The sequence below is a fragment of the Mercenaria mercenaria genome, chromosome 11 (genome assembly GCF_021730395.1).
Source record: "Mercenaria mercenaria strain notata chromosome 11, MADL_Memer_1, whole genome shotgun sequence".
Classification (NCBI taxonomy): Eukaryota; Metazoa; Mollusca; class Bivalvia; order Venerida; family Veneridae; genus Mercenaria; species Mercenaria mercenaria.
This window is the reverse complement of record NC_069371.1, coordinates 38691336-38705128: the sequence shown is the minus strand read 5'-3', so window position 1 is coordinate 38705128 and position 13793 is coordinate 38691336. Positions and strand designations below refer to the sequence as shown.

At 32.6% G+C, this 13793-nt stretch overlaps 1 protein-coding gene across 1 annotated transcript; it reads right to left on the bottom strand.

Annotated features, from left to right (window-relative positions):
• Positions 1–1110: 1110 nt before the first annotated feature.
• On the bottom strand, positions 1111–10666 carry LOC123531858 (uncharacterized). Its single transcript, XM_053518037.1, has 2 exons — positions 10560–10666; positions 1111–1490 (listed from the first exon to the last, which is right to left on the bottom strand). The coding sequence occupies exons 1-2, from the start codon at positions 10564–10566 to the stop codon at positions 1111–1113; spliced, it is 387 nt and encodes a 128-aa protein (XP_053374012.1). The 5' UTR covers positions 10567–10666.
• Positions 10667–13793: the final 3127 nt, after the last annotated feature.

Here is a 13793-nt window from a genome sequence, read left to right as displayed (position 1 = left end):
CATATTTAGGGTGTAAAATAGCGTCGTTTTTACCCCCCCCTTTGGGTTTTCCCTTATGTTTAACCCCCAAATGTTTGATTTGGGTTTCCCCACCGAGTTTTAGTTGTAGATCCCTTTGGGGTTTGGGTTTTTGTTTTTACCGTTCCCGCTGATCGGGATCCCGCCGTTCTGAATATATATATTAAAAAAAGTAAAACAAAAAGATTTAAGACTGCAAACAAATGGGTGAATGCTCTGTCTGCTATTTCGTTACTGTCACGACCCCTTTCGATGTTAGGTCGGAGTGCGTCACGATTAGGAAAAGAAATATTTTAAAAAAATACTAGGTAAGTTTCTAGTAGATACCAAGAATGTGAAGTAAAAGCAGGGGATGTTTAAATGTAAAATAAAGGAGACATAAGAGAAAGTTAAAAGTGTTAAAAAGTTCTCAATAAAAAACCATTTAAAAATAAAATGTATAACAAAAATTAAGGTTTTATAACGTTGTCATTTTTTAAATTTTTAAAAGTCATTTTATTTCCAGACTTGCGAAAATTTGGGCCGTCAATGCGTCCCCTCCTGTAGGTACGACAAACCCTTAATTTTCTATGCTGATTTTTTTTAACTTTTCTTCGGAAAAAAAAATTTAAATCACTAACAAAAAAAGCACTACAAACACAGCCCCGGGTCAAAAATTTCAAAATAGCCAACCCCAAAGTAAACATTTTGGAAAGATTCATCAGAGGGTTTTTTTTAAAAAAAGTTTTTTCGACTAAAAATTTTTAAAAACTTAAATTATTTGTTGCAAAAAAGACTGGACGATAAGACCAAGGTTTTTTGGTAATATATACTTTAAATATGTTTTGAATAGAGTGCTGCCTTTTGTCTAACTTACCTAACGTGTGTTCAGTTTCTTCATCGTTTCCAGCTCCACTTACATTGGTTAAAGACGATTGGGGCCTATGACTTGATTCTGCAACTGAAGTATTTCCAACTTCTTGTGGTCCTCGATACTCAATTTTGACATTACTTTGCAATGCCCGTCCTATTTCTGCCAAAACTTTATCGACGCTTGATATCTTCTCCTTGAATGGCATTTTTGCATGTAGATACAAGTCTTCGTGTTTCGATTTATCCGTTCGTTTTTTCTTTATGTACGTAACGTTTTAAGTTTGGTTTCCGAAACTTTTCTTTAATGTTTTTTATTGATTCATCATCGTTCACTCTTACAAGACCAGGTGCTTTAACATAAACAAACACTCTGTTTGTGTATTTGCTAATTATTCCATCATTCATATGTGTCCACCCAGGAGTATTGAGGTTTGGTGTGAGGACAATATGAAGTTGTCGCCCTGCAACTGTCTGAGTTGATTTTGCACCGACTATTTTTTTGACAAGCAAATTTTGACGACAGTTAAACTGTTTGAATCCACTCTTTTGTTTTATAAATGCGTTTGCAACGTCGCATTTTGCCTGAAGATTATGTCCAACAATTAAAATATGAAGAGGATCTGAAACAAAACACGATATTTTGAATTAACAAAATGGTGTCGATTTGACAGTTTAATGTTTTGTTAGAAGAATTGTGTAATCGGATAAGATAAAAATAACGAAAAAGGGATAAAACAAACTTTTTAAAAAGCAAGATCGATGTCCAAGAATTTAATTTCAACTTTTTATTAACCCGTTTGCATGTTTTTGTTTCTAAAAAGTTTGTAGTATTTGATTCATGTAGTAAGTTATAGGGGGACTTGAAAATTTTTTCAGTCCCTTATGTAGAAAATTATCAAAATTTAAAATTTATTATAGTGCATTTTAATCTTTTGACCTACTTGCCCTTGTCAATAACAGTACTTGTAAAACTTATCGTTTTGAGAAGCAAAAACCTAAATGATAAAAGCTTAGATGACAAACATAGCTAAAGATGTACTAGTGGGCAGTTAAAAAGGTCGCCGACAGACTTAAAAATATTCCCTAAATATTCTATAAAAAAATCCCCATTTATAAAAATTTAATTTTTAGCCCGGTTTTGCAATATGCTCAAATCATACCAATTTCAACCTCGCGTCGTTTGAGTTTTCGTTCTATTTTATGTGACGCATCCAAAAGTCAAAAATGATCCCCATTGAAATTTTAAAAAAACGACGCATTAATTGACCTCGTGGCCCTCCCAAGTGACAATTGTGTTTAAAACCGTCCGTCTTACGATCTTTGACGCCTGCATCAAATTAATTTTATATCTAGAGTAAAGTCAAAGCGTTCGTTTTTTAAATGCAAAAAGCGCAAAACCCAAGTCCGACACATTGAATTTCTGACTTTGTTTTCTGCCATCGGCTACCTCTAATAAATTTAAAGAAAAGCTATGTAGTTGTTACCATCTTAAATATGGTAATACAATGGGCGGTTTAAAGTGTATGTTTGTCAAATCCTCCAAACGTACTCTGAACAGACCAATGTAATTTATAACCAGATGGTAACAACCGAAAGTTTATTCATAAAATTGATCTGGGGCCATTCTAAAGCATCTTAAGTTAAGTTTTTACTTAAATTTAAGATTTTACTTAAGTTTGTGGTGATTTCAACTTAAGTCAAATAAAAACTTTAAATTCTAGTCTAAAAAGCTAAAACTTTAAAAGCAAAAAAATGACTTTCAGAAAATAAAAGATGGTGAGTACGATTAAAGTGTTGTTTTCGTAAAAGCATTTAAAAATAATTGTGCATGTTTTATCTGTCTGAAATTTAATTTTTTTTTTTTTTTAATGTTTTCGTCCAAAAAAAACAAAAATTACTTATTAAATTGTTTTAGTTTTCAAAAAATATTAAGTAAAATAAATTTCTAACCTAAGTAAAACTTTAAATAAAATTTTTAAATTTTTATACTTATTTTTAAGATGTTTATGAATCGGCCCCGGTGTTGTGACGTTCATGGAATAGACTATGAAAAAGGTAAGTAACCAACAGCGTTGTCTTATTTTAAACAGAAAATTTTCAAACGTTTTTAAACATCGCCCTCATGGTAAAAGTAATTTTTGACAGGTTAGCTTTTTGTAAAAAGCTAGTCCAAAACCCCCCGTTTTTTTAGCTAGTGTTAACAAATGAGACTGAAATAAGTCTTGATACTATAAAATGACATACACAACCAATAACGAAAAAAAGGAAAAGCTTTCATTTAGGAAGACTCTTTGTGTTTATATGTTGCAACAACTGGTTCCCAGCTTGCATTTTAAAATTTTCGCACAAAAAAAAAAGGAAAAAAAAAAAAAAAGCTCCCTGGTTTCGGGGGTTTTTTTTTTTTTTCTTTTTGTAAAACCCTTTGTAGACCCCACCCTCGGATGGACTGGAAAAGATTTTGACTTTTGTATTTAAAATTTGTAAATTGTTCGTGAACAATGCTTATTATGTTGAAAACAAAAGAAATTTGGGAAAAATAAATCAGTCAATGAATTGATTTTATCTTTAACTAAATAAACTTTAAAAACTACGGCTAAAAAGATAGCATTGATAAATTTTTTTAACAACAATGGCGTATCTATAGTTTTCATTATTTCATTTATTCAATCTTTGTTAGTATATTTTAACATGGATGTACTGATAGATATCAGTGTGTCATAGATTTAGCATATCCAAGTCTATCTTAAAATCAGATAATTAAAATTTATATAATTCTATGAAAAATGATGGCCATTGATCCTAAAGCACTCACCTGTGGCTTCAAGTGTGTTTGTTTTAAAGTAATGGGGCAAAAAAGAGTTAGGTTTAATTTTAAAAAGAAGGCTTAGCTATTTTGGTTTTAAAGAAGAAGATATTCAAAATCCTTTTTATTCCCTTTATCTATACATGTCACACACATGAACGTGTCCTTTTTGAACCTAGGGCAACAATTTTTAACAATTACGTAACAGCAAACCCCGAACACCGTTGAATATCAAGAAATTGGTCCACAAAAACCGTCTTTTAAAAATATTTAAAATCGGGCCAGCATTTCAACAAAAATTTTTTACTATATTCTTAGGAAAAGGTGTCCCCCGCACCCCTGTTGGCCCTTTTTTTTATTTTTTTTTGACGAATCAGAAAAAATTTTAAAAATCTTGGTTAGAAGGTTGCTAAGGACCATTTTTAGAAATTATTTCAAAATCGGGGCAGCGGTTTTGGAAGAGATGTCGTTTGAAGATTTTTCTATTTTTAGCTCTGGCGGCCCATATATGCAATAACACAACTTCATTTGATAGAAGACCACCCCAAAGGAAAATTCTGGCTAAAAAAATTTCTCAAAATCGATTTTAATTTTCGTTTAAAAAAATTGTGACGACGGACGGCGGGGGCGAACGCACGCCGCATGTACGCAGACGGACACAGTGTGATCACTTGTGCTCAGGTGGCTTTTTAAAAAAAAACGAATGCTATTATGTCTTGTGTCTTCATTACAGTTATTGATAGGGTGCAATAAAAAGTAACGCGTAAGTAACGCGATTTTTTGTTGCCCGCCCAACAGTGTGCCCTTTTTACGTGACTTGAGTCATTTTAGGCTAAGACGGAAGCCAAAATTCCGGATTTGATTCTTCAAAATGGGGGTAAAAATTTTTATTTCTTGATCAAATATGACCCAAAACAAAGGGAGGTAAGGAAAAAAAATGAGTATTCACTCACAAGAAATGGTTTTTTTCAAACCCTGAACAGTTTTGGTGAAAACAGGGGAAAAAGTTTTGTTTTTAGAAAATGACATGGTAAGACGGCAAGCACGGGCCCCTTTTTTAAAGAAAAACGGTATTGTACAATCAGAGGTGTCGCCGTATTACCGAACACAGGAATTTAATGCCGGCTTGTAGGAGGCGTTTAATTTACAAAGTAGCCGAATTATTTAAAAAATTTTTAAAAAAACCAAAAAATGCTAAAACGGCAAGTCCGCTAAGCGCAATCATTTTTTTTAGAATATGTTATGGAGTGCACTTCTCTCAAGCGGGCCCCTGGATGTTTACCAAAAGTGATCATTCTACTTCTTGTCAAAACCATAGGAAAAATCAAAGAACCCTTAATAAATGAAGTATAGGTGTTTGAACTAGTTTTTATGCTTTTTTTTGTACGCTAAATTGTGAGGCTTAAAGATAAATTTTAAAAGAGAATTAAAGATTTGCTCTGCAGGATTGGGATATAAGTGAAAACTTTTTTTTGAAATGTTAAGAATTCAAAAGCTACACAGTATACCATCTTGGGTGTTACCTTGCGTGTCGGTCTTTTAAAATAAAAGTTGTTTTAAAAATTTTGAAAAATAAAAAAAAACAAATATACATTGGCACGGCAACAACAAATAATACGCATTTTTTGACCTAATTTAATATATTTATATGTTCACAATTGTTGTCATATGTTTGAGTGAATGTTTTCTTTAAAATCGTTATTTTAAAAAACAGGGGTACTTATTAGAAGAGCCATTTGTCGATTCCCACAAAAACAAAAACACAATTTTTTAGATATATAGAATAATGTTTTGACAAATAAGAATCTTATGCTTAACTCAGTCTAAAAGCTAGAAGAATGCTTTAAAAGTATTCCTATGTAGCTGTGTTCAAAATATGAGTAGATAGAAAAATCTTATTTTTTCCCCAAAATTTAACACGATATCAAAATTTTAAAAATAGAAATGGAAACTCCACGGGTCGCTTCAACAAAAACGAAAATGTTGCAGGCTCGGTTTGATTGAGCCTGTTCATGGATGGTAGTGGAAATGCATGCTCCCGTCCACGCCCTCCAGCCCCGGGTTGAGCAGAACTCAACATTTACACATGCTAAAAGTACAAAAAGCAATTTAGAAAACATCCGCAGATGTATTCAAACGATGATGAACAGGGAAACCTTCGCGTGATACACGTGTTGAGGCGGAAAATCCATGAAGAGCGGCGTTTGGTCCCCAGATAAAAAAAGGGTTTGCCCCAAACGAGGAAAACAAGGGGCAGAACTAAACAAACTAGAATTTAGGAAGGGGATTGAGGTTATGGGTTTACGTATCACAGGAACAGTCAAAAGAAAAAATTTAAAAAAAGCAGACACCATACCAAGGGGTGATTAAACAATACAGGCTATAAAAAGCGGGAGTATTGGAACCCCCCACAATACACCAACTTTCACATTCTTGGAAAAAGGGTTGAATAATTTACACATTTCTGCAATCAACTTCTTTTTTACCGAGCCTAATAAAATAAAATGTACTGATGTCACGACTTAACGACCTGTGAAGTTTCCACTTTTTCTATTTTAAGTAATCGGGCCCAAAACATTAAAAATGTTGAAACCCCTACTTCTTTAATTCATGGGTTGTTGTCTTTAAACTCCACTACCTTGTTAAAATGTTTGTACAAACGACCGACCCTGCTACAACAACAGTAGAAGTCAGTGGGGTCCGCCAACTGGAAACTAGACCTGAAATCTACCCCAAGATCCTGCTGTTTCGACTTCCGTGCAGTTTTGAGATAAAAAAAAGAACCATAAACATGAAAATCATGGGGAAAAAGACCCCAAATGCCCCGTTGATATGCTTTTGATTCAATTTTGCTTCTTTTAGGGGGCACACTTTACTTAGAAACTTCACATCAGGCAAACATCAACATTTGTTTTACAAAGATAAGATTTATTAATTGAGTCGGAAAGTCAAATTACAAGTAACATATTAGCTCTGATGAGATTTTTAACCGACTAGAAATTTCGTTATGTACTGTTTTGTTATATTTTGCTTCAAAAATCTTTTTTAAAACTCTGTAGCTTTTACTCTGTTTTATTAACGTTTATCAAATGACAACTTTCATGAAAAATTTTTTCAATTCAATAAAAAATAATAATAATCCGGGACTGTTTGTAATGTTGTTTAAAAGTAATAGTAATTACCCCTAACATCTAAATGTATTCAGGATTTGCAAGGAATGTCAATTATTTATCTTGTAAGTATTTAATATAGGTTATTACATTAAATATCGAGACAATATGTAAGTTAACCAAACGGGTACTTGCATCACGACCATTTTCCTTAAAGCCCTGCTCCCGTCCTCCCTTTTTAAACTTGAATTGTCACTGAAAAAGCATGAAAATCCGACTATGAACAGTGACTTCTGTCAAATAGATCTATTGTATATGAATTTCTATATGAAATACCTGTGCTTTTGCGTGCAAAAGGTTGGCACGTGGCCGTTAACTGTTACCTATTGTAATCATGGGTTGCATACACACAAAAGAATTTGAATAGCCGCGGAGCAGGGCTTTACCTGTAACGTGTAGCTTTCCATGTAACAGTGGAGCACTTTTTAGCAATTAAAAATATACATATATAATTTTTTAAATAAAAAGGAAATCTTAAACAATATTTTGACTCGCCTTACAGAGATATTAAAACGATAAAGCAAAATGTTAAATAATAACTAATATGAATCAGTCGTTATAAAAGCTGTACAAAAATAAGGGTAAAATAAGAATAAAGGGAAGTAATTCAGAAAGAAATCTATTTTTAAATTAATAAAGCAGTTTATCATTTAACTTACTCTACACAGTGTCTCCTTGTCATTCGAATCAGGACAGGTAGAAAAAATCGCATTACAAGATCTATATCCTATACAACTAGAAAAATGATTAGATCATAATTATGCTGTTTTATTATGACGAGTGAAATTATGTATTAAGGCTAAACTAGAGAAATCTTTCTTATACGTTTTGAACTATTTTTTTCATGGCATATTTTTATGCGCTTCGGTCACGTCTGAGGTTTTTCTAAATTTGTTTTAAAGGAATACACTTCGCTTTTCAAATTAGTCATGCTCAATGGATCAACAGACTTAAAAACAAAAATTTTAATACGAATTGCCGCTTTCTTTAACCTTATTGTATTTACATATGTATAAAAATATCAACGACTGTAGAACAATGTTCAGAAAACATCAAAAGATATATTGTCGATTAGCCCGAAAAAAGGGCAAAAACCTTCCTGCGGATTTAATCTGTCTTTCAGTGAAATGGTTAGGCTGATATTTGGCAGTTCTGGAATACGGTATATTACGGTCTCAACCACTTCGTGGGTTCAACCTAAAAATAAAATTTAGCAACATCCGATGATGTATTCATTCGGCGATGATATGGTAATTTCAATGATAGTGGGGTAATTCCACCAAAACGGTGTAAGGCCCAAAAATTAAAATAATTGTTTTGCCTTAATGAGAAAACAGTGAGGATAAACCGTTCATATCTCTTTTGCCCAGCACTAGTGATTTAAGGAGAAGATGAAGATGATCAATGAATGCCCACTGAACTTTTATGTAAGTGTTCATTGAGGTTCCATGTTTCACCGCCGTTTGAATACATCTGCGGATGTCTCTAAATTGCTTATTGTACTTTTAGCAGGGTGAAAATTGTTGAGTTTTGCTCAACCCGGGCTAGAGGGCGTGGACGGTAGCATGCATTTTCACTGCCGTCCATGAACAGGCTCAATAAAACCCGAGCCTGCAACATTTTCGTTTTTGTCGTGTTGGGCGATCTGTAAAGTTTCCACTTTTCTCTTTTTTTATTCACAAGCATTGATAAACATAGTAAAAATTTGCTGACGGACGGATTGATAGAAGGATGGACGGCCTGTACCACGGAAGTGTTGAATTACGTAGTTGGTGCAACCAGGTATATTTTAATAAAAATTTGACTTGCCGTCTTAGCGGATTTTGCCGTTTTTAGCATATTTTGGATTTTTAAAAAGTTTTTAAATAATTCTGCTACATTTTTGTCAATTAAGGCCTCCCACAGAGCCAGCATTAAATTCCTTTTGAATCGCTAATACGTGCGACTTCTTTGATGTGTAAATATCCGTTTTTCTGTCAAAAGAGCTCTTGCTTGCCGTTTACCATGCTCATTTCTCTGAACAAAACATTTTTCCCCGTTTTCAGGCCAAAACTGTTCATTGTTGATAAAACCGTTTACTTGTGAGTGAAAGTACTCATTTTTTTCCTTAGCCTGCACTTTATTTGGTCATATTTGATCAAGAAATTACGAACTTACGCCACTTCGAAGAATCGAATCGACGGAATTTGGCTTGCCGTCTTAGCCATAAAATGACGTCAAAGTCACATGGTATGGGCACACTGCGCCAATGTAATCTTTTTTGTTTTTTATTTTATCAGTAAATTACACTTAAGAGATTTTGAAAGCCCGAGATACATTAAATAGGATTAATGTTAGACACTCTGTAATGTATATTTAAATTAAACTTTAAACTGATAAAAATAATAGTAAGTGCGTTTTATATAACAGGTGCATTTTTACACGACAATAATCTATAGATTTGCCAATCGATACATTGTAATATAAGACATTAATGCAAAAATCAATTTATTTTTGTACAGATAAAATTTTTTTAAATCCATTTACTTAAGAAAAAAGGAAGTAGTAAATCACTTAACCCTTACCCCGCTAGAGTTCTATAATGAACTTGTTCATCTTTCAATTTGGACAGTACCATTAACTGTTAAAAGGGGTGCTTACCAAAAAGATACGGACTGAATGGCGAACAGTGCTGATCATGATCTACACTGGTCGCAAAGGCAAAATCAATCCAGCATGATAAGGGTTAAAACGCATATAAACCCAGAAAACATGTCCATATCGGAGAGATATCGGTAGGTGATTGCAATATCGGCAGATAGGTCGACGTCATGAAAATATGGAGTACGAACCATATCAAATTATTTTTGTAAAATTATCATTTGCGTAAAATAAATGTTTGAATGTTTCCCATTTGTGTTTTTTACAAATTAAAAGAACAATGGTCCAAAACCAGTCAGATACCATTGACATAGGTTCGATGGTCGGAATAATGGCCTAATTTTATCACCTAGTTTTACTATTGTCGCCACGAACTGCCTCTAGTAAACGGATATGACGTAATTTGTTTAACTAACCCAGCTCGTGGATGGAGTGTTGTTTCTCAACATAAAGACGGAAAGAAGTAGAAAATGTTGACGGACTGTAGACTTACAACATTTTCATTGTTTCATTTAAATTGATTGATGTTAATTGTTATTACAAGATAACTGGAACATTACGGACCATTGAGGAGGGTGTATTGGGGATAATATGACCTGTTTAATTGTCAAAATATAAAAGAAGAAAGACATATTTTGTATAACTACTTCTTCACCACCAGCAAAAAGGGAGCACTACATATTAGTACTGCATTTATTTAACTGAAATACGTTGAATCACGCGCATGTGCAGAAAATGTTCCTGATCGAACTCCCCCAATATCTTGGGCATATTTGATGGTCAGATGATGCCTAGGCTTGTTTTATGATATTCAAATATCTAAAACAGTACCTTATTACAAATAGTGGTTTTAATGTTAATAAAATTCGCCATGCAAAAACAAATTTAACATGTAAATTACTGAACAACTTTCAATCCAAATATACCGGAAAAAAGGACCTACAAAAAGGCCGTTATTATAATCCGCATATTTCTTATAATTATCTTGAAAATGATCAATGAATTGTATTTAGAAGTCATAGAAAATAATCGCCGAATTCTTAATCAATTTAATTGAATGAGAAAAAAATATTTACCTTCCATTATGATATTCAGCTAGATCCTTGTCGTTTTTACTATCGTTATTCGTTGTTAGTGTAAACAAATCTAAATTTACTTCCTAGACTCAATACCTGGAATTTTGGGATTTGAATTGTAACTTAAACCTTCCTGGTTATGCAATCCATTGGCAAGATGCCATTCCTCAAGTAAAGGGTTTTAAAAAAAGAAGACAAGTTTGCAACGCTTCGTAAATTAAGAGACTAACCCACACATTGTGATTTGTGATTTTTAAAAAAATTTATTAACGATGGCCCAAAAAACACCACTGTTTCATATATTACATGAAACATAAGGTTGACCAGTTATAGTTTCCAGAATCACGGGAACATTCGAGTTTTTGCAGTTTTTTTTTTTTTTCACGAATGTTTATAACCGTTGCAACGCTTTTTTTGTAAACATAGATAAATATAGAACGAGATGCGACAGTTTTTTTAGACGCTCTTATTACGTGGGCAGCAACCTACAGTTTGAGGGTTCAATTTATAGACTCGTCTACCGATTAGAGAAATCAGCATGATTTACTTTGCCTTATTTAGGTATAGAACCACTATCGTATTTAAAAATCCGTTTTCCCTTTTAAAAGTACCTTTTAAACCAAAAAAAGGTAAAACGGGTTTTCATAATGGTTAATGAAAACTTTAAATCAAAAATTTCCCAAAAACATCTTTTTTTATACGATTTAATCAGTGGATCCCCTTGCGGCTTAATATTCTTTTAATTTTGTGGGAGGGTTTATCCTCTTTTTTTTTACATTTTCTACTTTTTTAGTTTTTGTTTTTTCGTCTTTTTTATTTTTCTTTCTTTTTTTAATTTTAAAATTTTTATTCTTTAAATAAAGGGTCCTGAAAATGGTCAATGTTTTAGTAAAGTGACGGAATAGATTAAAAAGACGAACCCTCCATAAAAAGTTTGGAAAAATTTAATGTGTGTGTTTGACAGCACGGAGTTTTAAAAAACGGCACCACGGACGGGTTAAGGGGTAATACAATACAAATTTAAACCACTTATCTCCATGCTTTACCTTTTTTTTCCTCCAATAGAAAAATGAAAATTTCCGATTAAAAAATTTATTGATTTAAAAAAAAGTATGGGAAAAAAAAAAAAAAAAAAATAGTCAATATAAGTTACATTAGAAAAGGATCCCTCGGGCCCCAGCGGACGATTTATAATACCTCGTCAGTAAATTTTTTTTCAAATTGGCATTAAATAAAAATTTGGGGTTAGTTGTTTTGGCTATTATTTTCTGTTTCTTATTTTGTTTAAATTTGGAACTAAATTAACGAATCTGTTTTGGCCATTGAATGTATTGAAAAAAAAAAATTTAAACAGTTTTAAAACAAAAAAATTTAAATACGAGGGTGAAACGGCCCCCAAGAAGAAAAATTTTATTCAATACTAAGTAACAAGGATAATTTTACAACTGCAGGGGAAAGTTAATGTCTGACCTTCATTTTTTAATGTATTGAAAATGCGCAAAGTCAAGTGTGCTATTATGTTGGTTTTGGGGAACAACAAAAATTTTAACTAGAAACCCAAAAAAATTGGACAAATGCAAAAGAATTAGTTCTTGTTATTTTATTGGTAATAATTTTCCAAGTTTTTGCAATTTTTAAAAATTTGGCTAAAAAAAAAAACCACACGACAGAGAGTCATGAATTACTCGCATTTTTTTAAAATGAAATAAAAAACATAGACAAAAATTGTTATGAAACCTTAGGTCAATAACATATAATTTGGAAGTCTAAATTTTTAACTGTTTTGCTTTTGTGTATTGAAAAAGAAATTAAAAAATTTTTTTTGACCAAAATTTCTCTTTGATTTTTTCACGACAAAAATATTTTAAGAAATGTAAGTTCAGCCCAAAAAATCTGTCCGTAAATTGTGCTTGCTGGCGTTATTGGTGTTTTTTTCAAATATATGTGGGAAAACACTTTGTGGGTTTTATTGATAATTTTTGTTTGGTGTTATTTTCTCTCACCGTCACGTTATGTTTACTCGCTGATGGGATTTCCGTTTTTTTATAAACCGGGAAACCTTTATCAGAAATTGTAGACGAATGTTTTTATCTTAAATTTATTAAGAAAACAACGATTTTCAACAGAATTTGATGAAAAATACATTGTTACAACATCGGATTTTTTTAATCTGACACCAGTGATGTGTTAGTCGTTTTAAAATACTTCTTCATGCAAACATACAATGTATACAAACACATGTTAAAATTTAGATATATTTTCTTTGTTGGGATTAACGTCACACTATCGCAGTTATTGGTCATACGGCGACTGGATGAAGGAACACCACAGGTGCTCTCTGGACATTATTTTAGGCATTGTCGGGCCCCTGTGTAGAACCACCGATCTATCGTAAGCCAGCTGGATTCCTCATATAAGAAACTAACACACAGCGTTGTGGGGACACGACCTTTAAGCACAATGCCGTAAAACGTTTTTAGATCTAAATCGACCTTTTACTATCATGACTATTGGGTATGATTGTTGTTGTTGTTTTATTAAGTCAATGATCGAGTTTATTTACAGCACTAGCAGTAGTACTGTAAAACCTGACTGAAAGGTACTGTAAAGTCTACAGCAGATATATGCAAGTACGCAAATGCCGTCAAGGCTAAACGTCTTGATAATCTAGAATAAATCCAGCGCGGTTACGTAAAACATGCAAAATATGAATGACCCATTACGTAAAGCATTAAGAAGTTAAATGATAACCAACGCATTACTTTTGTTGCTGTTATCTATTAACATATCACTTCAAGTCTCCTACTGATTTGCAATATTATTAAATCGTAACCCATATTCGATCTGGATCATTTATTTTCGGTGTTAACATGGTACTTTGACATCGTAATATTTTTTCAAGTTTGTTCATGTATTTTTTCATGAAATAGATCTATGATGTAATTGAACTATTTTACCCAATTAAAAAGAAGCTAATTTAAAGCAGAATAGTTTTTCAAATGAACTCTTGCTATGATAATTAGTACATTGGTTATAGACCTATAAATAAATTCACAAAGACGTACTGTTTAATGTTTTAAGTAACTGTGGCTATGCTTACTCTCATACAGTTGCACACTGAACTTCATTTGCAGAACGAACGTAGTTACACACAAAGTCGTCAAAATTATCGACTCCATAAGATAAGATAAGATAGGTTTTATTTTAAGTCGACAAGACATATAACATACAACA